Source organism: Pinus tabuliformis, chromosome 3_2 (assembly GCF_031772625.1).
Source record: "Pinus tabuliformis cultivar Carrire ecotype Pingquan chromosome 3_2, CPIR1, whole genome shotgun sequence".
NCBI lineage: Eukaryota > Viridiplantae > Streptophyta > Pinopsida > Pinales > Pinaceae > Pinus > Pinus tabuliformis.
This window is the reverse complement of record NC_142302.1, coordinates 1085978276-1086004322: the sequence shown is the minus strand read 5'-3', so window position 1 is coordinate 1086004322 and position 26047 is coordinate 1085978276. Positions and strand designations below refer to the sequence as shown.

Below are 26047 nucleotides of genomic sequence, written 5' to 3'. Positions count from 1 at the left end.
TCCTCTGTACCACTTTCACTTTGAGTCATTTCCTGGTCTTTTTCTATTTCCATGGTACTCAAAGGGTCCGTCGTGTGTTCATTCTGTTCCTGAGTGAACTCCATGCTGGTCTCTTTTTCTTTCCCCCTTGCTGTCTGATTCTTTGTACTCTCTTGATCCCCTCCTTCTGCTTCCTTTTCTCCTAAGATCTCAAAACTGTTGTAACTTTTTGTTTTATCATTCACCATAGGGTTCTTTTGTGTCTTCCTTCCCCCTCCTTTTCCTTTTCCTCCTACTTTGGTGAACCCTGTTTGGTCTTTCCCTTTGTTGGTATCAGTGTTGTGGGGGAGCGCCCCCTCCCCCTTAATCCTGCTCCCAATCTGCGCTTTCGGGTGGGAGCGACTCGGGAGCGCGCTCCCTAAATTTTTTTTTGCTCCCTGCTTTTTCGAGAGCGTTTTGCTTGTTTTGCAATTTTTTTTTGGAGTAATGTTCGAAATGCAAATTTTTTTTAAAGAAACAAATAATTTTTGAGTGGGGCAGCTTAATGATCAAGTCTTGGCCCTAGTATTGATATGCTATTCATGGTAATGTTAAATTCTTAAAGTAAAAGTGACATTCTCCTTAATCTTCATTTTCATCCTGTTGTCGCACAGATTGTCACGACAACGCTCAGACTGGGGGCTGTCACTCTGATCCCCGATCCCTCCGTTTAACCCTGTTTCCCGCGGCTAAGGGGGGTAGACCCTATGGGAAAATGAGTGACCAACTGTGAAACAGTGGGGTTGGGAGACATGAGAAAACAAGCACTAAAATGATTTAACTAAGTAAATAGACCAGTGCCTTATAGAGTTGATCACTGAATAATTAAATGTTGCAGAAATATGAACCATGTAAAACAAACATTTATCATCAAATAACCCGAGCAATGCAAGATATCCAGTAAATTCACAATGCCTTAATGATGCTCCAGCAATTAAAATTTCGAAAAAATTAGATGCTTTAAACAACCACGTAATTTCAAATGCTAACCAGATATCACATTCATGATCATTTAAGCATGTTTTAAAAAAAAAATGATAAATATTAATTCCCACATCAAAATTTTAGCCTCAGCAGAAAAGATAAGACATAACAAATTCCTGAGCCAAGACTCAAACTGGCAAAGAAATTCCAGAAATATTTTATATATTTTTCAAATGAAATTGAAACTTTAAATCCAAAAATTGAACTAAACTAAAAAAAAGAAACCTTTTACCAAATTTTTTATTATTTACTTCTAACGAAATCCAAACTAAAATAATTCAAAGCCTAAACTATAAGAAAAGAAAATTTTTATGTCTTTTATAATTTTTATGATTTTTAATTTTTATATCTTTTTATAACTTTTATGTTTTTATATTTAAAAAAAATCAGAATCTATTCTAAACCAAAGTTCTAAACTAAACATTAAAACCACCTACAGGAAACTCAGAAACAAAAACAAAATGTTGAAATTTGGTACCGGAGGACAGGTGGTTCCCTTAGGCTTTGATCTTTGGCCTAGGGAAAAGTGTTCAAAAGAATTTAATTTTTCTCCTAAAGTGACTTTATAATTTTATAAAGTTAAATCTAATTTAAAAGTGACTTTAAGTGATAAAGTTACTAAGTCTAATTTTAAAGTGACTTTTATAAAGTCAATGAAAAATTAGAAAAGAAAAGTGAGTTTGGAAATAAATGACTAAGTGGGTCTTTATTAAAGTGGGGTGAATTAACAAATAAAAAGTGAGATTTAAATGAGCATTTAATCTCAGCCATTGATCTAAATCTATTTCAGCCATTGGATTTAGAGATCATGCAAAAGTCACTTGGGTCACCCAAAAGTCATTTGGAGTTATATTAAGGGAGGAAAAGGAGGAAAATATCACATTCGATTCAATTCTTTCATGAGCAGATTGGGAGAAGGAGAGCAAGAGAGCAAGAGAGATTTCTGAGCAGGGAGGAGAATGAGACAACAACTTGGCACACATTCCAAGGCAGCAGTTGAGCAGATTTGTACAGCTGATTCAGCACATAGTGAAAAGCAGATTTTGGCACGATTTTCGAGGAGAGGTTTGCAGTTTGCTGGTTTTTCTGCACGCAAAACGAGGGCCATACAACAACATTTAATGCTGAAAGTGGGCACGAAAATCGAGGAGACCGTACAACATTTATTGCTGTCCTGTTTGTTGTAATTTCCAGTTTGCTGTGAAGCATGGGAAAAGAGATAAGTTGTAAATTTGCTTCCTGATTTTTTGCTGAAAATTTCTCACTGTAAAAGGCAATTTTCAGAAATAAAGAAGAGCTCTCAAACTGGTTTTCCCCAAGAGTTGTAGGGGGTTTTTCGAGGGTCACATTGACCAAAAATCTCAGTGTTTAAATGTGTTTTAATGGCTGTTTATTACTGCTGATTTTTATTTCTGCAATTTCCAGCATTCTGTAAAATTTCCAGAATTTGTGTTTTCAGCAAATTTATGTTTTCAGCTTGTTAAATGTATGGTTATGGGAAAGGGCATTTAACTATATGGGAGAAATAAGGAGAAACTGAAAAACCGGGGTGGGAAAGCAGAAATTTCTACACAAAACTCTTAAATTTTTTTTTATTTTTATTTTTATTAAATCTAATTTTAAGCAAAATTAAATCTAATTTAAGAAATCTAAAGCTAAACAAAAAAAACCTAAAATTTAATAAATTTAAAAATAAAACTAATGAAAATCTAATTCTAAAATAATACGCTAACTTAACCAGCACATAAATTATAAAATCTAACCTAAACTTTAACTATACAAAGCTTAAATATGATCTAAATAGAGCAAAAATCAAACTATAATCAAAATAAAATAAAAAAAGTCAAACCTAAATCTAAACTTACCTTACGCATACAAGCTGATACGAAAAGAAATCGAGAGTTGACTTGCAGGTCTGCGTATGACGGCGGCGGAGATTGCTGAGGCAGCGGGGCTATGGAAGGAACGAGTACGCAGGGGTTTGCAGGTTTAGCGTGGAGGAGAGCCGACGTGAGCAGCGAAGGAATCATCGAGGGTTTTGAATGTTGCTTGCAGGTGCTGGAACAACAAGTTTTTTGCAGGTGGATTGGCTGCGTATGGAAGGTTTTTGACCTGCAGGATTGCTGCTTGGGGATTGAAAAATTGATGGCAACGTAGAGTTTTTTTTTTTTTTTTGGCAAGGGATCTAGCAGCGTTTGGAAAGAGCCATGGAGCTTGATGAAGGTTACACGCAGGGCAGCATGGAAAAACTTTGATGGCGGATTTGCTGAGAGCTGAAGGGTGAATGGTGTACACAAATGATGAAGGAGCTGGAGAATGGACGTAGGGATAGCTATGGCATATGCAGATGCAAAGGGAGAGAGCAGCGTGAGGACAATGATGCACTGTGGGTAAAAATGATATGGCTGCGTGAAATGGAAGGGATTGGCCAGCGATCTGATGGACGCAAATCTGGAGATCTGAATAGTGCATACCCCAAAAAAATTTCGAATTTTTCCTGTGAAGATGAAGCCCCAACAGACAAATGGCTTGGAAACCTTGAAATTCCTCAGAGAAACCCTGCAAATTCTCCAGTAAATTTTAAATTGTCCTGCATTCAAATTTGTTTAATGAAAACCCCGAAAAATTCTCAAAGCCTGTACCTTCAGCGTGCAAAAGAAAAGAAAACCCAAAATAATATGTGCAAAAAAAACGAAACTGAAAACCCTAAGTAAATAATTACAGCATTTACAGATTTTCGACTCTTAAGCAACCAAATTTGTCAATAATCACAGTAATATTATCAGAATTTAATTTTAATGTGAGATACTTCATAAAACCCTGCATGCATTCATAAAAAAAATTCAGATGATAAGCCCGAGATTAAAAACTTGCTGGGCTCTTTCAGAAAACACAACCCGGGAGTTGGTTGGTTCAGCCGAGAACTTCCCCTAACGCCCAGTAAACTCAAAACTAAGATTTCCTGCACAGCTCACAATCAACCATTAACATAGAGGGAAAAAACGATAGTGAAATCCAGATCAAATGGAGATACCTGCCATTATATTTCGGAATCTAAACTATTATTCAAACCTTAGAGATCAGACAAGATACCTGTGCTTGAATCAATCTTCATCAAGCTAAAATCAATAGTTGAAAATAAAATTATGCAGAAAGAATAAAAGATCTTACAACATTTCCAGAAGAGTAACACCAACAAGATTTTTAACCCCAAAGTCTTTCTTTATTGCACAAAAAATGTCTACAAGAGAGCTTTCTTTAGCACCAGACTCTCAGGTCTAATCTGATCTCAAATGACCCTTAGCACCTGAAGCAAAAAACTTTTGATACGCAGAAAAATGTATATATAAATAAATATGTATTATTGATTAATTGACAGATGATGATTGATTACAATGGGGTTTCTGACTTATATACCGCCATGGCACCCTTTGGGAAAGGGCATGATCTTATGATCATGCCGTTTCGTCTAACTAAATCTAAAATTAAACAATAAACCTAAAATTAACTAATTTTTTACATAACATTGCCTTCTTCTCGAAAGAATGCTTTGTCCTCAAAGCATACGCAACGACAGATGTTGTTGACAAAATGCTTCATTCTCCCAAGAATCGTCTTCTTCGGTAAGTCCTTCCACTTGATTATATATTCCAAGATGATCAAGGTCCCACACTTTAAAAGGTCTTGGATTAATCTCTCAATTTTCGTTTTTTGGTGATGTGAATATCGGTATGGCTTGATGTTGACAGGGTCTGATCTTGCCTTGACTTCTATTGTATGCTTAATTTCCCTATTAGGTGGCATCTTCATAGATAGGTCTTGAAATACTTTTTCATGCTTCCGAATCAGATCTTGTATCTCTGGTGACTCTTCTCTGGTCATATTTGCAGATAACATTTCTAATTGGTGACATTGTATTGCATAAGCAGGTGCTCTTCTTCGACTCAGCTTCATCATCTGAGATGATGATACGACTTGATTTTCTGGTGCTTGGAATCCGTGTAGCTTGTACTTCTGACCTCCCCATTTGAATTTTATAAATTGTACTTGATGGTTGGCGGCATAAGTACCTAAAGTTCGTAACCATTGGATACCTAAGACTACATCTACTCCTCCTAATGGTACTGTGAAGAATGGAGACTCTAGATTAAAGTCTTGAATATGCAAATTGACCTTATGGCATTTCCCTACCTTTTCAATCTTCTTACCATTAGCTACCATCACTTTCATGTTTGGTAAGGGAAATGAAAAGATGTTGAGTCTCTTTGCCACGGTTGCATCTAAAAAATTGTGTGTGCTTCTAGAGTCGATGAGAACCACTACGTTGTTCTTCTTTATGTGTCCTTTTAACTTTAAAGTCTGAGGTTGTGATATACCTGTCATAGCTGATAATGACACTTGCGGAATACTTCCGTCATCCAATTCTGGTGAGAATTCTGGGGCGTCTTCTGTGTCTTCTATGTCATAATCTTCACTGTTTGAATCATTGGTTGCTTCACAATTATATATGTTCTTTGCTTCTTTTCCTTTAGCACATCTATGTTTGGGTCCCGTTTCTCACCACAGCGTTTACATTTTCCCTCTTTTATCCTTTGTATTTCCACATTAGACTTTTCATCTTCACGACGATGTGGTGGAACATATCTTGTATTATTGGAGTCCACATACTGGGGTATCCTTCGTCTTGCATAAGTTTTTTCTGCTTTTGACCAAAATATTGGTTCGGATTTCTTTTCGGCTGTTTTTGCTTTTCGTCTTTCTACTTCTATAGATGTAATGTCATGCATCTCAAGTTCTGCCTGTAAATGAGTTTTGAGTCCCGAGATGTATGACTGAATTAGACGAGATTCTGATAAGCCAGGTACTCGTGTTACTAAGGTCTCCCATTCTTGAGTGTATTCGTCTACACTTCCTTTTTGTCGTAACTTGATGAGTTTTGAAAAGAACTCTTCTTCCTTTACACCTTGGAATCTTTTGAAGAATGCATCTTTAATTTCCTCCAGCTAATGACGTGTGTTGTCTTTTTCCACCACATATACCAGTTATATGCTTCTCCCTCCATTTTCATGGATGCATGCCTGAGCTTTTCGTCATCATCATTGATGTCATATATCTCAAAGTATTCTTCTGCTTTATTAATCCATGCAACATTGTTTTTTTCGTTTCCGTCGAATTTAGGCATCTCAACTTTGGCCCTTCGCTGGTATGTTGCTAATGGTTGAGCGAAAAAAGTGTGTTGATTGGCAAAGTTATCCCAGAGTTGCTTGTTTGTAAAGGCTGTGTTACTCGCTTCTTGGTGGGGTGTCGCTGATTTTTTTGGGGATTCAACTTTTTCATGAGAGTCTGTTGACTTTGTTGAATACGACGAGATGTGTTCTTGATTCTCTTCACCTTCTTTTAGTAGTTGTTCGGGTGTACAATTCGACCTTTTACACAGAATTTTTAGCATTGTTAAGACCTCTCTGATGCCTGCTTCTGTCTGAACATGGTAATTTTCCATCTTTATTTCTATTCGATTTGTCGTATCGTGAAGATTTTTTATTTCATTAGCTTGCTCCCCAAGCTTGATCTGGAATTCATTTAATCTTTTATTGACCTCATCGTGGTTGCTATTTATCTTATGCTCTGCATCCAACAATTTTTTTTGGAAATCCGCCATTGTCATTGTCGACATTGAGCGGGTTTGCGGGGGCATGTATTTATTTGCCAGCGAAAATATTTTTCCTCTTTTTTTTTATTAGCTAAAATAAATTTTATACATATAAATTTTAATTAATTAAATTAACTTATATATATATATATATAACTTTTAATTAATTAAAATAAATTTAATTAATTAAAATAACTTTTATATATAACTTTTTATTTAATTAAATAATTAATTAAATTAACTTTTATATATTTATATATAACTTAGAACTAAATTAAAGTTATATATCATATAACTTATAATTAAATTATAATATATATTATATATAACTTATATATAAAGTTATATTATATATTATATATATTATATATATATCGCATGAATAGTTACGGCTTTTGGTAGGCACCCCTCGTTTGACCTTCAAAAGTAAAACCCACACGCTGATACCACCGCAAAAATTATTCAAACTAATCGCAGAGCTTGCCGCGGGAAAACGATGCCGGTCAGCTGGACAGTGCGAAATATGGGGACGATATGCAGCAGATTGCGACACGTGCAAAGGACTGTGGACGGGGTTTGCCGTGGATTGAAGGGTGATTCGTACAGTGAAGTATGACAGAACAACGGTGGTTTGACTGTGTATATGGACGTGGGCAGGGCAGAATGGAACTAGTAGTGAGCACAGACAACAGACTGTACGAGGAGCGAACAAGAGCTGCAGCAGCGTCTGGCTCTGATACCAGATGAAGCAAAAAACTTTTGATACGCAGAAAAATGTATATATATAAATATGTATTATTGATTAATTGACAGATGATGATTGATTACAATGGGGTTTCTGGCTTATATACCGCCATGGCACCCTTTGGGAAAGGGCATGATCTTATGATCGTGCCCTTTCGTCTAACTAAACCTAAAATTAAACAATAAGCCTAAAATTAACTAATTTTTTACATAATAGCACCCTATTTAAAGGAAAAATTCCCAACGGCTAGTTCAAGTGATCCATGTCAAAACAATCTCGACCGTCGATGAGGATCAAGATATCTCTTAATCTCATCCGTCGAATTTTTAATGCATTAAAAAATTGAAATTTTGCATTTATTTACTCAAAAATATTATTTTATTATTTTTAAGTGTTTATTTTATTTTATTATTTATTATTTATTTATTTATTTTTTAATTTTTTAATTTTATTATTATTTTTATCTATTTTTTAATTAATTATTTTTTTTTTTTAATTTTTTAATTTTTATTTTTGGACCGTGAAGTTAGCCTTTGGAAAAATCACCTAGGACCTAGGACTTAGGACTTATGAGGGAATTAAAACATTTTCTAACCCTCAAGACACTTTACATCATGATTTTTACAATTTTACATCTCAAAGGGGAAAACCCATTTGACATAGATCCTCATAGACCACCTAGTTCTGCGACCAAATATAATCTAGCAGATCAACACACTAGGATTCCTCTAAGATTCTAATGACAAAATTCATTCCGGCTTTGGGGTTAGGTTGAAGGAAAACTCTGCCGGTCATGGATCGGTGAGACAAAAAACCTTCCGGAACGTAGATTATTACTAGAAAATTAGGTCCACCTAGGCAATTTACATACATGACTCAACTCTGCTAAGATTATTTACAATTCACACATGCAGACTGGGTTTACAACATAAATTGATCAAGTCAACGATGACTGTCAAATGGCACGGACATGTCGATTAAGCACTATCCCTTTTGCGAAGAAAAGGGGCTGTACTGCTATGGGAAGTTGACACGTAGTTGTCAACACATCCTTTAACTTAAATTTTTAACATTAGCATGAAATGACTCAGAATGTTTGAGAGTGGTTCCGGCCTCATTGGATTTCATATGGAGAAAGTAGAATTTTAGATTTCATTTAAAATCTAGCAGACTTATTAGCTTTTCAGGATTTCAGCATTGGGGGATTGCAATGTTTCCATTGAATTTTGTCATGTATTAGGGTATGGAACTCATATTTAATCAAGAGCACCAATTCCTCTATGTACCTTGATGTTAGTGACATTGGTTGTCGAACTCCTCTATCATGACCCTCCTAAAAATGTACGCATCACTCAAACGAAATCTTGACTTGAAATGCTATGCTTTTTCTATCTTATGTTAATGCTTAGAGGGTCATATTAATGATAAAGATCCCTATACAGATACAAAGGTAATGACAAAGATACCTTTGGATATTAATGCTTAGAGGGTGATATTAATGACAAAGATCCTGATTTTCCAACAAGACTAAAAAATTAGACATTTCTCGTGGTGGCAAGAGGCCCAAGCATATGAAATAGATAATAGATTTACTTCTCTTTTCTAGTTTCTAGTAGTTTTTATAACTATTGACTCTTTCGTATTTATTATGATATATTTTTAAACAATATATGACAATTTAAGTTTGAAGTTGGCAATTATAACTCATTAGTAATGAATTATGAATATGATGCTTCATGAAAGTTGAAAGTTGTTTCATTTCATTTCATTTTATAACATTTCATTTCATGTTAGATATTATTTGTTGTAATGGTTACACTTAGCTTACAAGTACAACTTTGGTGATCAATGATGATAAATGTTATATATTGAATTTTGAAAGCTTGAAACTTTAAGATTGATGAATCATGAGACTCAATATGTTGTATGTTACTATGTTACTAACTTGTGGACGTTGTTGATGAAGATTATAACTTCTAGATGATTGTTGTTATATGGTTCAATCTATGTTTTTCTATGTTTTTTATATCTAATTCATTATTCTACATGTTTTTGTTGACATATATGTATCAAAATATAACAAATATAAAAAATATATATATTATATAAAAAACGCTCCGGGATTCGCTCCCAAACCGGGAGCTTCTGAAAATGTCACTCCCGCTCCCATTTTCGCTCCTGCTCCCAAGTAACACTGGTTGGTATTTAGGTTTTCCTCCCTTCTATTAAGAGGACAGTCTCTGGATAGATGACCATGCTCATGACATTTGTGACATCTGAACGGGATATATTCATAGTCAACTGTTTGAAACCATTCCTCGTCATAGACTTCTAGAATGACCTCATCTGGAAGGGCTCCTGATAGGTCCATCTCCACTCATATTCGGGCATAGGATGTATATTTTCCCCATAGAGTTGCCTCTGAAATTTTTAAGAAATGATTTAATTTATTGCCTATAGCTTTTAAAGACACAGGCATCCAGTTATCTAAAGGTAAGGAGTATAGTCGAATCCATACTGGTACCGAAGTGAAGGTTTCTCGTTCTAGCACAAAGTTCATCGTCCATGGCCGCATATAGAGACCAGCAGTTGCAAAGAAGTATGGCCCTCCTTCAAAGATCCTGTCTCTGTCTTCCATGTTCGTAAACACCACAGTAAAAAAACCTTTGGATCCAAGATGTATATTTAACTCCCCCTTTGGTTTCCAGTTGTATTTTATCCAGGTGTACCATTGTTAAATTTGGACAACTAGGTCCAAACTCCATGTTCTGATGCTCAGATTAAGAGGCTAATATTTTTGTTGGATTCCTCTTTCTGAGAGGTGTAAAATCCATATAAAAATAGTCTTAATCCGATGAGCAGAACTTATATTTTGAATTTATTATTCTTAATAAATTATATGTGCAAAGGTCAGCCAGTTTTGTAATGTAGGCTCACATGCCCAACAGATGTGTCACACACCCTCATTGATGGATATATATATACAGGAAAAGTTGGAGAGAATTTGATCACAACACAACTCACATCTTCCTCTCTCATCCTAAAAAGTACGAGCTACCTGGAGGACGAATTTCAGCCACACGTGGGAAGGACGAAGAGGATTTTTCTGCTGCTAGGGTTTCTGCTGCTAGGGTTTCGCAGAAGTTTGACCAGCGTTGACTTTGGTCAACGCTTGGTCCAAACAAGCTGAAAACTTGTGGGAGGTTCGATTTTTGAAGGCCATACTACCTGGCACAAAAATCGAGGTCAAAGGGTTGACCGTTTTGCTGCTGCGTTGACTTTTAGCTTGCTGCCCCTGCGTTGACTTTTCAAGACAGCGTTGACTTTTGTAGAACTGACTTGGGTTGACTCATCTACTGGTTGGAGGGTTGTTGTGACACATGCTGGGCTGGCTGACCAAAGGAGACTTTGCTGGTTGAAGCATCCTGTTGACCGCCGAAACAAACACATACATTTTTCTTGTTTCTGATTTGTCTTCTGTAAGATCTGCTTATATGTTCTATCTGCATTTTGCTTATCTACTTGTATGATTGCTGTGAGAAAAGTGAAATTGCTCTTAGCATAGAACATCTACAAAACTTTACATGGTATCAGAGCTGAGGTGAAGACAAACTCTATCTATAGCAATCATCATCGAAGGAAATGGATTCCTCTAAGCTTGAATTCAGGGAGAATGACAAGCTGACTGGAAGTGATGACTTCCATGCCTGGAAGATGTTATTAGATCTCAAATTAGAAGATCATGATCTCCTAGATCATGTGACAGGGAAGATTCAAGAACCTCCATCAAATGCCTCTGCTGCTGTTAAACACAAGTATAAGAAGGGAGAAATCAGAGCAAAACTGCTGATCAGGGAATCCATAAATAAGAGTCTGGTTGCCTACATATCTGAACTAGGCACATCCAAGGAGATGTATGACAAACTGATACTTATGTTCCGAGTAAACAATGTGAACCAAGTGCTATTCCTCAAGAACAAGTTGAAGAATATGAAGAAGGGCCGAGACGAGTCTATTCAAACTTTCTTTATGAAGTTGACCGAAACCAGGAACAATCTGCTAGCTATTGGGGAGACAATAGATGATCGTGAGATGGTTCTCACCGCACTTGGAGGACTTCCATATGAATGGCAAGTATTCACAACTACCATTCTCAACAATAATACCATCCCTAACTTTGATGAGCTTCTGTCTAGATGTATGCAAGAAGAAACAAGGATGAAGGAATTTGATAATGAAAGAAATGCTGCCTATGTTGCTCATTCCCGAAAGAAGAACTCTGGTGGTTCCAAGGACAAAGGAAGGACTAAGACTCAAAAGAAGAAGGGTAAATGTTTCACCTGCCATAGGACTGGACACTATGCTAGAGAATGCCCCTTCCAGAAGAATTCTCCCGATAGTGACGACAACAACAACAACCGAAGGAATGGGAATCAAAGAAATGACAAATCCAAAGGAAAGAGGAAGGCTCACTTTGAAGGAAACCATCCACCTTCTAAAAGGACCAGAAATACCAGGTATGAGGAGTCTAATGTTGTTGATAAAAGAAATGAGTATATTCTAATATCTGCTCTCTCAGCTGCATCTCCGCCCGACACTATGGATGTCTGGCTAATCGATGGTGGTGCCTCAAGACACATCACCGGATTCAAGAAAGCACTTTCTGACATGGTTGAAAGGGATACTAATCTAGAAATTATCCTTGGGGACAATGCCACTTATCCTGTGAAAGGGACCGGGACTGTGACCCTCCACTTGTCTCAAGGACAAGTCCTCCATCTACAAGATGTACTCTATGTACCCAAATTGAAGAAGAACCTTGTGTCTGTATCTGCCATGGAAGACAAAGGATTCAATGTAACTTTCTCTGATGGAAAGGTACTCATGTGGAAGAAGAGCTTCAAGGAAGCTATCTCAATTGGTTTTAGAGTTGGTACACTCTACCAGGTTGGAGGGAGTCCGTTGGGAGCTATGACTTGTGATACTATCCGTCAAACCGAACTATGGCACCGAAGATTTGGACACCTTCATTACAAGGCTCTTCCCGAAGCAAGGAAGGTGGTGACAGGGATGCCTGATTTTGGAAATAATCATAAAGGTGTATGTAAGGGCTGTGCTGAAGGAAAACATGCAAGGGGACCTTTCCCCTCAAGTGTCACAAAGACATCTGAGATATTGCAACTAGTCCATTCTGATCTTTCCGGTATGTTGCCTGTAACATCCCTGGGGGGATGTTCTTACTATATGACATTTACTGATGACTTCTCTCGCAAAACCTGGATATACTTCTTGAAGAAGAAGGATGAGGCTTTCATGTGGTTCCGTACCTTCAAAGCCTTGGTGGAAAATATGACCGGAAAGAAGATCAAGATTTTGAGGACTGACAATGGCACTGAATATGAGTCAAATGAGTTCAAAGACTTTTGCAGAGAAGCTGGCATTAAGAGGGAGACTACCACTGCATATACTCCTGAGCAGAATGGTGTTGCTGAACGCAAGAATAGGACTATTGTGGAAGCTGCCCGTGCCATGCTATGTGACCAGGGTCTTCCAAAGTTTCTGTGGGGAGAAGCTGCAAATACTGCTGTGTACATTCAAAACCGATGCCCTCATTCCGCTTTGGACTCCAAAACTCCCGAAGAGGTTTTCTCTGGTAAGAAACCTGATGTCTCACATTTTAGAATTTTTGGATGTCCTGTCTATTTTCATGTGCTGAAAGAAAAGAGAAGTAAGCTGGATGCTACTGGGAAGAAATGAATGTTTGTGGGCTACAGTGAGACTTCTAAGGCATATAGAGTCTATGTACCTGGTCAAAGGGAAGTAGAGATAAGCCATGATGTCACTTTTGACGAAGATGCTTCCCTGAAGAAAGTAGTAGATCTTCCTAGATCTGAAGAAAACCATGAAGAAAGACCTGGAAATTTGGAAGAACCCCAGGATGAGACTATGCCTGATGTTGAAGGGCCAATGGACCCTATTGATCCTTCCCCTTCTCTAGGAAAGAGGCCATCATGGCTCAGGGACACCCTCGAAGATGCTGAGGGTCATGCTGCCCCAAGGGGAACATTCCGAGAAAGCAAGAAGCCGTGTAGATACCAAGGGTATCTAGCTGCCATGAGTACTATTATACAATCTGAACCTGGATCTTTTGAAGAAGCCATCAAGCATCAAGTCTGGAAGGATGCTATGCATGAAGAATATGAGGCTATTATGAAGAATGATGTCTGGGATGTGGTCCCGAGACCGAAGGACAAATCTGTTGTCACCGCTAAATGGCTCTACAAGATTAAACATGGATCTGATGGGAGTGCTGAAAAGTTTAAGGCAAGATTTGTTGCCCGTGGCTTCTCTCAAAAGGAAGGAATTGACTATGACGATATATTTGCACCTGTGGCTCGATATACCACCATCCGATCCATCATAGCCCTTGCTGCTACGCAAGGATGGAGTCTTCATCAGATGGATGTCAAGACCGCTTTTCTGCATGGTGCAATAAAGGAAGAGGTGTATGTAGAACAACCTCTGGGATTTGAAGTTCAAGATCGAGACACTTATGTCTGCAGGTTGAAGAAAGCCCTCTATGGGTTAAAGCAAGCACCCAGAGCTTGGTATGAGAGGATGGATAGTTACTTGATGAAGCTGGGCTTCACTCGAAGCAATGCTGATCCAAACCTTTACTTTAAGGTTGAGGAAGGAAAGCCTCTCATTCTAGTGCTGTATGTGGACGACCTCTTCCTGACAGGTGATGACCCTCTCATTCATCAATGTAAGAGGGAGCTTGCTGCTGAGTTCGAGATGAAAGACCTAGGACTGATGCACTATTTCCTAGGCCTGGAGGTCTGGCAGAGACCTGGAGAGATTTTCCTTTCTCAAGGAAAGTATATTGTGAAGCTTCTGGAAAGATTTGGGATGGTGGACTGTAAGTCCGTGTCGACACCAATGGAACTCAACTTTAAGAAGTTGAGTGGCAGCGCTGCAGGGCCTATCTTGGCCAATCCTACTGAGTATCGTCAACTCATAGGAGCTTTGATGTTCTTAGTGAACACCCGTCCGGACATATGTTTTGCAGTGAATACTTTGAGTCAACAGATGTTTGAGCCTCATCATTTTCACTGGGTTGGTGCCAAGAATCTTTTGAGATATCTTCGGGGCACGATAAACCATGGGCTGAGATACACTGCCGGGAGTGTGATACTCCGGGGATATACTGATGCCGATTGGGCTGGCAGTGTGGTGGATCGTAAGAGCACATCTGGATGCTGTTTCAATCTTGGTTCTGCTTCGATCTCATGGATGAGCAGGAAGCAGAAGTCGGTGGCTTTGAGCACCGCGGAGGCCGAATACATTGCTGCTAGTATGGCCTGTTGTGAAGCAGTTTGGTTGAGGAAGCTCTTTAGTGAGCTGTTCCAACATGTGCTAGATACCACTGTAATACTCTGTGATAATCAGAGTGGGATTCGTATGACTGAGAATCCTGTGTTCCACGACCGATCCAAGCATATTGATATCAGGTACCACTTTATCCGGGATATGGTACAGCGAGGCGCCGTAAGGCTCGATCATATAGGAACTGATGAGCAGGTCGCGGATATTCTCACTAAACCCCTGGGGAAGGTCAAGTTCCTAACCTTCCGTGAGAGTCTTGGTGTCGTGGAAAGACCCTATGATGTGGGTCCTGTTGGACGATGAGCTCTGGGAGCTCTGGGGGGCTTTGGGGATAGCTTCTCGGAGCTATAAGCACTCATAATGCTTCTGCCCCACCCTTGTGATTATTGAGCTGGTTCGCCACTCATTTAATCTGTGCCCCGTATGCATCCTACCCATTGAGTTCAGGGCTCATGGGAAGTACCTCTCATTTGGCCAATGAGGTGTGGAAAAGCTAGAGACTATTAGCAAAGACTGATGGACGCATCAGAGATTTCCGTACTCTCTATCTAGGATGGCATGGTCCAACCACTTGATCTGGGATCAAGATTTGTGAGGTCTGGGACCTCTGGACTGATTATGTCAGTCGGGGAATGATGTCTTTGTGACTGACCCACTTCTGTTCTGAAATAAAGAAGCCAGCAAAGCAAGTTTCGGCGGGATGACTCACGATGTTAATTGCACTAATAGATGGAGTTCTCCCTAGTTGAGAGGGAGTGTTAAATTTGGACAACTAGGTCCAAACTCCATGTTCTGATGCTCAGATTAAGAGGCTAATATTTTTGTTGGATTCCTCTTTCTGAGAGGTGTAAAATCCATATAAAAATAGTCTTAATCCGATGAGCAGAACTTATATTTTGAATTTATTATTCTTAATAAATTATATGTGCAAAGGTCAGCCAGTTTGGTAATGTAGGCTCACATGCCCAACAGATGTGTCACACACCCTCATTGATGGATATATATATACAGGAAAAGTTGGAGAGAATTTGATCACAACACAACTCACATCTTCCTCTCTCATCCTAAAAAGTACGAGCTACCTGGAGGACGAATTTCAGCCACACGTGGGAAGGACGAAGAGGATTTTTCTGCTGCTAGGGTTTCTGCTGCTAGGGTTTCGCAGAAGTTTGACCAGCGTTGACTTTGGTCAACGCTTGGTCCAAACAAGCTGAAAACTTGTGGGAGGTTCGATTTTTGAAGGCCATACTACCTGGCACAAAAATCGAGGTCAAAGGGTTGACCATTTTGCTGCTGCGTTGACTTTTAGCTTGCTGCCCCTGCGTTGACTTTTCAGGACAGCGTTGACTTTTGTAGAACTGACTTGGGTTGACTCATCTACTGGTTGGAGGGTTGTTGTGACACATGCTGGGCTGGCTGACCAAAGGAGACTTTGCTGGTTGAAGCATCCTGTTGACCGCCGAAACAAACACATACATTTTTCTTGTTTTTGATTTGTCTTCTGTAAGATCTGCTTATATGTTCTATCTGCATTTTGCTTATCTACTTGTATGATTGCTGTGAGAAAAGTGAAATTGCTCTTAGCATAGAACATCTACAAAACTTTACAACCATGCTTTCTCTGATGGCCAGATTCCCATAAATTTGCAGATGATGCCATAGTTTGCCATGTGATCCCTGTCCGCTTGCAGAGCTGGATCATTCAAAATAACCCGAGGTTTAGTTACGGTCTTGGGTTTATAGGGCCCCATCTTAGCTCTGTTCTCTGATCCCTGACCTCTGTCTTCCTCTTTCTCCTCCTGACAGTCTTCTTCGTGGGCCCCTTGATCTGCATGGGTTTTGCTGCCTTCCGCCTTCTGAGTTTTGGTGTTTTTTGCCTTGACCTCCAAGGGTTGTGGAGGTTTGTTCTTTCCCCCCCTTCTTCCTCTGTTTGCAACCATATTACTGTAGGAGGGAGTGGAGCTCCCTCCTCCCTGTGTCTCCATGGGTGCTTGTTGCCCTCTGTCACTTGCTTAGTTAAACCCTAGAACCAGAGCTCCCGCCATTTTTTTCAAATTAACACAAATATTTCATTATCAATCCAGGTTTGTAAAACTTGGAGTAATGTCCAAAATGTATGGAAATCCACATTCGATATATATATATATATATATATATATCTATATATATATATATATATATCTATATATATATATATATAGATATATATAGTAGATGTTTCCGAGACGCTTCGATTATGAGATTTTTGGGAAATGACGCTTCCGCGGATCTGCTTCCAAAAATGTCCCTGCTTCGTGCAACATTGGTCTACACACATACAAACAGGAACTGTTTGTTACATTATCTTATCTTTATCTATCTTTTCTGCTTTTATTTTTGATTTAGGACTTGCTTCCACACTCCCATTTTGTACTCACACTGGATGTACTCTTTTAGTCCCTGTGACCAACTTCTGTGGTCTTTTGTTGGACATTAATAAAATCATATCATCTGATTATGAGTGTCTTCAAGTGTTGAGGAATTTCCAGTAAGATGAAATATATTGAATTGTTAGGTCTATCTTTATTGCATGTTTCTGTTTCTGTAGTATTTTTATTGTTAGGAGTTGTTTTTTAGGAAACCTAGGGAATCAATTCCGTGATAACTTGTCTGTTTTGTTTTCAAATATTTCATATATGTTTTTTTTTCAAGTTTTAAATCAACTAAACCAAGTCAAATGAATCAGAATGACCGAGTAACATTCCATAGGAAACAATGACTCAGTTTAGATAACATGGTTTGCAAGCAATAGCAATATCAAATCAGTATGGGTATGGGTCTTATATATATATTACTAGAACCCTTTAGGGCTATAAGAGGTCTTCCTTTGGATTGGTAAGCGGTGTCTGCATTCACAGAGCCGCCACGAGCAAAGAGACAAAGCAACATGCTTTAGAAGTAAACAGTATTTCTGTCTACCATGATGCGTTGGATATCCTTTTGGCGTATATAGTTATATGGTGAGATACATAAATCTCCTTTTTGTGGTTACTTAAGAAATCTGTCAAACAATATTTGGTTCATGCTGCCTGGAATTCATTTGAAAATTGATGTAATAATTGTAAGATAATAGTCCAGGTTTATTGTCCATTGATCAGTGTTTTGGTAGTTATTTTATGACAGTCAGATTAAAAAACACACACAAAAAGGATGATGTGTGAAAATTCATTTTGACAGATTATGTGGGATTATTTTTATAACGAACTCTTTGTCCATGGGAACTGGGCTAGAATTAGTAGCATATTTGAAAACAATTATTTTTACTTATACAAATATGATATGCATTTTTATATATGCCAAGTCTAGCTGCATTGTATCCAGATTTTTCGAAAAAATTGATGGGTCCAATTCTGCCCCTATATCTATATCCATATCATAATATCTTAGAATATCTACAGAATCATATTGTTGGTTTCTTGTAACTTACAGCATAAAAATGACCATTCTTTTGCATGTGATGTTTTTGTTTGTATACTCAGAGGTGCTTTGGCAACATGATCTGTGCTCCTTAGTGCAAATGCAAGAAACTATTAATTGAGATTACTTTTCTTTTTGTATATATAATTGTTTACCATCACCTACTATGGCATGTACAACATCTGCGAAAGTATTTTCTTCTCTTCATTCCTTACAGTGTGGATATCTTGAGGTTTCAACTTCCCATTTCCAACATACTAAGTTTTAGGTTTGATAATGGACTGTTTTCCGTTGCGTATTGTTATAGATCTCTAGGCAAGGGAATGGGAAAATTAATTGAGAATACTTCTACAGTGAACAGCAATTCAGAGGCACTCTGCTATTTTTTGTCTTCTGGGATAGTTTATTGCTTTTATAATCCCTGTTATTATTGCACAGGGAATAAGCTGATGTTCTTCAAAATTTTAATGCTTTTTGCAGCAATTGGCGCAAGAGGAGAGAGAAAAACGCCAAACAATAATAGAAAAAGTATCGTTGCCCCTTAGTGTCAGCCATTGGTAAGGCTGTGGAATGTTTGTCAAGTTCTTTCTTTGAGTGAAAATGAGGCGTTGTAGTAGGCTGTAAAATAATTTCTGTCTAGAGATACTGAAGTTTTGCATACAACAGGAGTTTGATATTTGATCCTATTATGGATGTATTGTGAGTAAAAGAGTGCATGCACATTTTCTTTTAGATTTTTATAATTCAGCTTTTTATAATCCAAATTCTATGTCTCATAGTCCATTCATATTCATGTATATTTGTGTGTAGTAACCCTTTCCCATATCTGTTTTCTACACAAAATCATGCACAAGGATCAGTCATTATTCTTCATTTCCTTATATAGGACTTTACTGAGGTGCAGGATCAATACCCTTACACCATGTCTCCTTAAATGACCTAGAGCTTCCCCAAAACTAGGGTCCCTCCTAAGACTTGATCTTTATCGTATTGTTGACCAAAATAAAAATTGGAGCCTTGGAGCGTAAGTACAATATGTACTCTATCACAGTGAACCTTTACTGTGACCTATCAACCTGTTCTAGTAGTGCTTTTTACTAGGTCACAGGGCATTAAAGTATAGATGAGGGTGAAATCAATCAAGTAGTTTAGGTCTGTCATATTCAAGGGATTGTCTGGGTTGTTGAGTGTGTTTCTTTTGCTGATTCAATAGAATGATAGGCTTCATGGAGATGCGAAGCTTAAATTCTCCCCTGCCTTTGAAACCCTATCCCAAAGGTAGATTTGGTATTACTACACAACTTTGTAAGGTTTTTTGACCGGACCCAATAAAGGTGATATGTGGCTGGAGCATATCTATTTGACACCCCTTCTTCCTTCTCTAAATGAGAATCTTTGCTTTGTTGCTCCATCAGCATTAGCAATTTGCCATTATATATCTTTGAGCTATAAAAAGAGGATTCTCCCCATGTTTGAATTTAATGTTCATGTGCCTTCCTTGTATTCTTGGCTTCTCACCTGCCAAATCCTGTTTTCTCCTTGTTTTTAGAAAAATGAAACCAATCAATGACAAAAAAGATAAAAACCATCATTGTGATGTTTACAATAATATTATCCCATTAAGATTTTTCTCCTTGAAAGAGATATATCAAAATCTCAGTGATAGTCATAAGATTTATCTAAACATGAGCAACAGATCTTGAAAGCCTTTTCTTGTGATGAATACACAAATTTTGAGGAACTCCCCCTTGAAGTAGCATTAGAAGACGGTGGAAACTGAATAGTCTAGATATATCATATTATCATTGTTTAATCTAATAAAATAACGAATCTATCAAATCAAAGGTGAAGAAAGTAAAGCCAAAATAAACAACTAGATTAGCAATTTTGAAGCCTCTTAGGATTGCCTATGTTTATTAATTTGTATCAGTGTTGCGAAAATCGTGATTTTTTCGCTGAAATGGTTAATCAGCTGATTAAATCAGTGATTTTTTCAAAAAAAAATCGTGATTTTTGTACTTTGTATTTATTTATTTTTTTAATAATTGGCTTTAATTTTGCCGTTTTTTTGCCGATTTTTACCGATTTTATCCCGATTTTTACGATTTTTTCCGACTTCAGTCCCGCACCGATTTAATCCCGATCATGATTTTCGCAACATTGATTTGTATTGAGGGGATATAAAAGCTATGGCAAACAAAATATATTTTCTTAGAGTAAGGAAATGAAAGGGACTATGTGTATTTAGCTTTATCGATGAAAAGTGATTGCATATGTACTTCGTGTAAAATGTAAATAAAAATGGTTTAACGGCAAAATGTATTTCAACATCCATCCCAAAATTTTGCGGCAGGTTAGTTAGTGGTGTTGGGCAGTAGTCATATTTGTCTATAACCTTGTTGACTCTTTGGATTAAAGAACAAAATCGTGAAGCAGTGATTACCATCCATTTCTATTCCCACCATGATTAATAAGAAACAAAGTATAAAAGGGAAAAAGAACATTGTTTCCAAACTATACATATTGTAAAATCATTTCTATTCCCATGGTCTCCCAGTAAATGTCTTTGATCAAACCTTTCTAAATCAATTTTGAAGAAAATTTGGTACTTTTATGATAAAACCACTTCACAATTAAATCATTGCCTTGAAATATCAAATTGACTAACATTTGTAATGATAATATGTATAAGTCTATTGGCTAGATCTTAAGCACATAGCTTTTTGTTGAAGAGTTGTATGTGTTTGTAAGCTTAATTATTTAATGGATAGTTGCATCTCAGTTATGATGAAAAGTAACAAAAGCAATTTTGGTTCCTTTGGTATTCATCTTTTTTGTCTTTTTAAATTGCGGCAGGATTGTTCGTTCTTACCTACTCCATTATGGATACAAAGAGACACTTGCATCCTTTGATACAGCGAGCGGAAATACATTTCCTCCAGTATTGCCTACTCCTCAAGAAAATAGTACTCTAGAGATGTTGGTGACCTATGCATTAGACCAACGAAAGATATTACGCCAGGTATGCTTGCTAATGGTTATTGGTCCCAACTAGGATAAACATCACATTTGCTTAGATGTATTTATATCCGTCAAATATGGACCATGAATCATTTCCTTGTGTCAAATGTGGACATTGAGAGTACTTTAGAACATGGGAGTGACATTACAGTTTCTTAGTTTTTAGCTAGTAAAAGAAATCTGGTAGCTTTTTTTGGTGATTAGATGTAGATTGTACGTTGATTTTTTTAGTTAAATTTTTAATTTTTAATTTTTAGTCTTTTTTCTTTTTCAAATCTATACAGTTCTATATTTGATTTATATGTGATGATAGTTCCATTATCTATAAGCTGAGGCGGTAATGCATTTGATTGAAGCTATGTCATAAGGCTTTGTGAAATTTGTTCTAGAATCCAAGGAATGCAACTCTTATGGTGGCTTTTACTGCTAGTTGCTTGTTCTTTATCTTTCATTATTTTATTTCCCAGTTTTGATATTTTTTGAATAAGGCCGTTTTGTTTGAGCCATTAATTGTTTGGAATAGATGAAGGTACAATTGAAACTTGCACTATTCTCTCATTGTCTTGAATGTGTTATGAGTTCTTAGTTGTTATCATGAGAGAATGTAGTGAGATTTTTTTCTTGGAGTTTGGTTGATAACCATTTTAATTTGGAATGCTACTCTTCTACAACTCAAGCTTATTAGGAATGGTGATGTTGATTCTGCATTCAAGAAGCTTCGGGAATGGTATCCACAACTTGTTCAGGTGAGAAATAGTTTTAGTGGTTATGCAAGTTGCATTTACCAATGTTCATTTTTATTTGAGTTATATGAGAATTTTTGTCAAGCATTTGGTAGTTTGTTTCATATGCACAAAAGTGATTTTAATAAAATTGTTACACTCTTCCTCGTTAAGTATCCTTGGTGTTGTTTTTACTGCTGAAGTTTTGATTAGTGTTTTTTTGTAAATGGAAATCTGAATTACATCATGGATTTGTTCCTTGTCTAACTTGATTAAAGCAGCATCTTAAAAGCTAACAAAATTGTAACTGGAACTGGCTTGATTTGACTAGTTTACGCCTTGAGGATCCCAAAATGACCTGGTTCAACTGGTTCACCCTTGGGATCCTCGAACTGGTTTTGACCGGTTCAAACAACTTTGGCACACCTTTTCCAGGAAAAGAAAAAATGGTGCCCCACCCTTCCCAAATTCTATGATAGTGTTAACAGTTATATAATGATGTCCACCTTCTATTTGCATATATGTTATCTTATGGTTTGGATATATATATATATATATATATATATATAACATAGATATCTGTGTGTGTGTGTGTATTTCCCCTGGAAAAAATCATTATATTACAAAAGGAAATATACATCATGGATTCATGAGTACCTGTAGATCTGTCTTGAGCTGTCACAGCTTCATATATAAACAAAAGAACAAAAAAAACAAACAGAGATTAGCAAAATAATTTTCCAGATTTATCTTCTGACCTGTACCAACTGCCCATTATCCTTGATGCCATGTAGAAGACTACAAGTTAATCATGATGGCCTTGAGGGCGTGGCCTTCCTTCAACTCATGAATTTCAAGTCTGCTCATTGGACCTTGGATGGCATCTTTTGAAGGACTATCTGCCAGACTGTTTAGTTCCCTATAGACGTGTTTGCATGTGTACCATTCCAACTTTTGGATCTCCCTTTTGAAAGCTCTGAGGTGTTGAAGGAAGTGTAACTAGGTTCGGTTTTCATAAATATACTTTTGATATTTGTACTTATTCAAGAAAAGAAATAATTTTTATAATATATGACAATGAGTTTCTTGCTCATTTAAGTAGGTCTAGCACATTTCAAAGTGCTTTAGGTGAGTCAAATAGTCAAGAGAAAATATTGAAGGCCTTTAGGGCATACACCACCTAGCAATACTCTCCATATGTGCAAGAAACTTAGGCAGCAGTACAGCAGAACATTCATACACTAAAGGAGGATCTCGGTTAGTCAAAGATATATTGAGCAAGGAATAGAAGAGCAACACTTCATTTAGAAGACTCATTCAAGGAAGGTCTAACTCTAGACAAGAATCATATCAAGAAGAAGAAGTGCTAGAAGTAGGAGGATGAAATGCTGGGAAACAAAGTGCCGAAAGAAGTGCTAGGCTATATGGTGTAGAAAGGAGTGGAGACTTGACTTGTGCTTGGAGGATCTCTTTGTCAGGGGTCTAGGGTTTGGCATTGATCAATAGAAGCTTCAATAAGAGAAATTCACTAAAGGGTTTTCCTTTCAAGAGTAGAGAGGTTTTGGCACTGGCAGAGAGCCAACATCTTGTGTTCTTGTTTTTATGTCTTGGTAGTAGTTTGATGAAGTACACACATATGCAAATAAGAAGAATAAGCTAACAAGAAAAGTAAAAAGACTCCACAAATTGTTATCAAGTAACGAAGAATCACACTACACTACTTTGCCCTTGATTCTTCAATATGGTATCGGAGGTAAGGTGACACGTTAGGGATAGGGAAACTCAAGGACACTTATCAAGGGGAAGCATTTACAAAGTTGAAGCATCGAGCCTAGAAGTCTTAATCACTTCAAGGACAATAAGGGTCTACAATCAACCATTCATCAAGGAGGTCTACAAAGCTAGAAGAAGAGCTTTGCATAAAAGCACCTACATCAAGCTACAAGTCTTCAAGCAAACCTAATCACTAAGCAAGTCCACTTGGAGAAGGCAACTTGAAGAACATCAAAATTCAGGGAAGACAAGCATCAAGCCTTCAAGGAGGAAGCAAATCCATTACATCTCAAAATCTATCAAGTAAGTACATGTCCCCTTCTGAATATACATCAATGTCTTTTTGCAAGGAAAGCAATAAATTGGTAGGAACCAATAACATTCTTGCATGGAAGAAGAGGATTGATCTACTACTCAAGGAGAATGAACTCCTAGAGCATGTCAAAGGGAATATCACTATCCCTGCTAAGGAACAGACTCAAGCCTTAGCCAAGTACAATAAGGATGAGACAAGAGCTCAAAGGATTTTGATAGAATCAATCAAAGACTCTCTCATTCCTCATGTCTCCAAGTTTGAGACATCAAAAGAAATATATGATAAGCTAGTAGAGCTATTCTCGGTATTCACAATCGGAGAAGTAATATCTGAAAATAACAAAAGAAGGAATAGTCCCTACTTCATGAAAATATATGAAATGAGAGATCAACTTCAAGAGCTCGGGGAAGTCATGTTTGACAGAGAGATGACAACTTTAGTACTCAATGCTCTACTTGAGGAGTGGGGAAACTTCACATCAAGCATATATGCCAAGAAGGAAGCAACCACTCTCAGTGAAATGTGGTGTCTATGCAGAACAAAGGAAACCAGGCTTAAGGCAAAAGAAGATGTGGGATCAAAGGAGAAAAGAAAGGGTAAATTTGGCAAGTTTGGTCCACGAAGAATAAACAACAAAGACATGTCCAAGATCCAATGCTTTGGATGCCAAGAATATGGACATTACAAGAGGAATTTCCCTAAGTTTAAGAAGGATAACAACAACAAAAGAAAGAGGGCAGAAGCTCACTTGACTCAAGAGGTGAAAGAAGAAGGAAACAAGCAAAAGAAGGAAGATCGTCCAGATCTCTACTATGACTAGGTCAAACTCTTTACTTCTAGACTTCTTTCAAAGTTTTGAGTAATATAGGAGCATGTAGGAATAAGATTAATATTGCATGGCTAGAAACATCCTCTAGAATCTAGAAGCATGATTTACATAGAATCTAGATACTCATGAAGATGTGTCTTCTATGATAAGAACAAAAATGCATAAGTAGAAATAACTTCTAGAATATAGGAGCTTGACAGATATAGCTCAAGATATTCATATAGAAGAAGCATACGTAGTATACGACCTCGTCCACGATAAACGAAAAATTTGATCATGATCAAGTATCTTAGAAGACCTCCATCATCAAAGAAAAAGAAACATTTGCAAGGCAAGGATCTTTAAGATCTTATGATGGAATCTTCAAAATAAGGTTCATGAACCAAGGCAGATGTCTCATTGGGAATCCCATTCATGGGATCCAAGAAAAGGATGATATGAAGGCAAGCTAAGATAAAGCAAGAAGGGCCACACCAAAGGATGATCAAAGGAGAATCAAGATGAGGTATGCATGCATTAAAGTTTAGTCATGTTATATTTGTATATTATTGAGTCATGGGATATTTCTATAACATGATCAAGCATGAAAGAATCTCTTTCACCAAGAACATGCTTGAAGGCATGTCACACAATTCAATTAAGGTCAACAAAAGTATATGCTCACCTAAGGAGTATAAGATTGCTGACTAAGAATCAAAAAGAAATGCTGACAAGTCCAGAAAGCAAGCAATGAAGGAATGCTCTCATAAGAAGCATTAGATGGTTAACCTATCTATCTAATAAGAAGCAAATGAAGAAAGAGATCAAGCATGTGGAAGAACACCATGATCACTGAGAATCACTATTGGACAAGATACTTTGAAGATATCTCCCGAAAGAAGCCATGACACCCTTGACACCTATGAAGGCCTTGGAGATATAAAAACTGCAGCTAAATGATTCTACTCTATGAAGATGTTGTGATGAAGAAACCATCCAAACAAAAGACAACATTGAAGCAATATCAGGATGAAGTCATGATGGGATACTAGGTTGAAGCATGTAAACAAACAAGTACAACGAAGCATCCATGAGAAGAATATTTTGAAGCATGGACAAGATGACAAGGAACCCTAATATATGACACGATAACCACTTTCCTCGAAGA

General features: G+C 37.3%; 1 protein-coding gene across 1 annotated transcript in view; it reads left to right on the top strand.

Moving 5' to 3' along the window:
- RANBPM (SPla/RYanodine receptor (SPRY) domain-containing protein) overlaps positions 1-26047 on the top strand; it is a 264798-nt gene that overhangs the window by 151378 nt on the left and 87373 nt on the right. The window contains exons 6-8 of the mRNA XM_089417491.1: positions 18720-18796; positions 21096-21261; positions 21938-22006. Coding sequence (XP_089273617.1) covers positions 18720-18796; positions 21096-21261; positions 21938-22006 — 312 coding nt within the window. The remainder of the gene's footprint in view (positions 1-18719; positions 18797-21095; positions 21262-21937; positions 22007-26047) is intronic.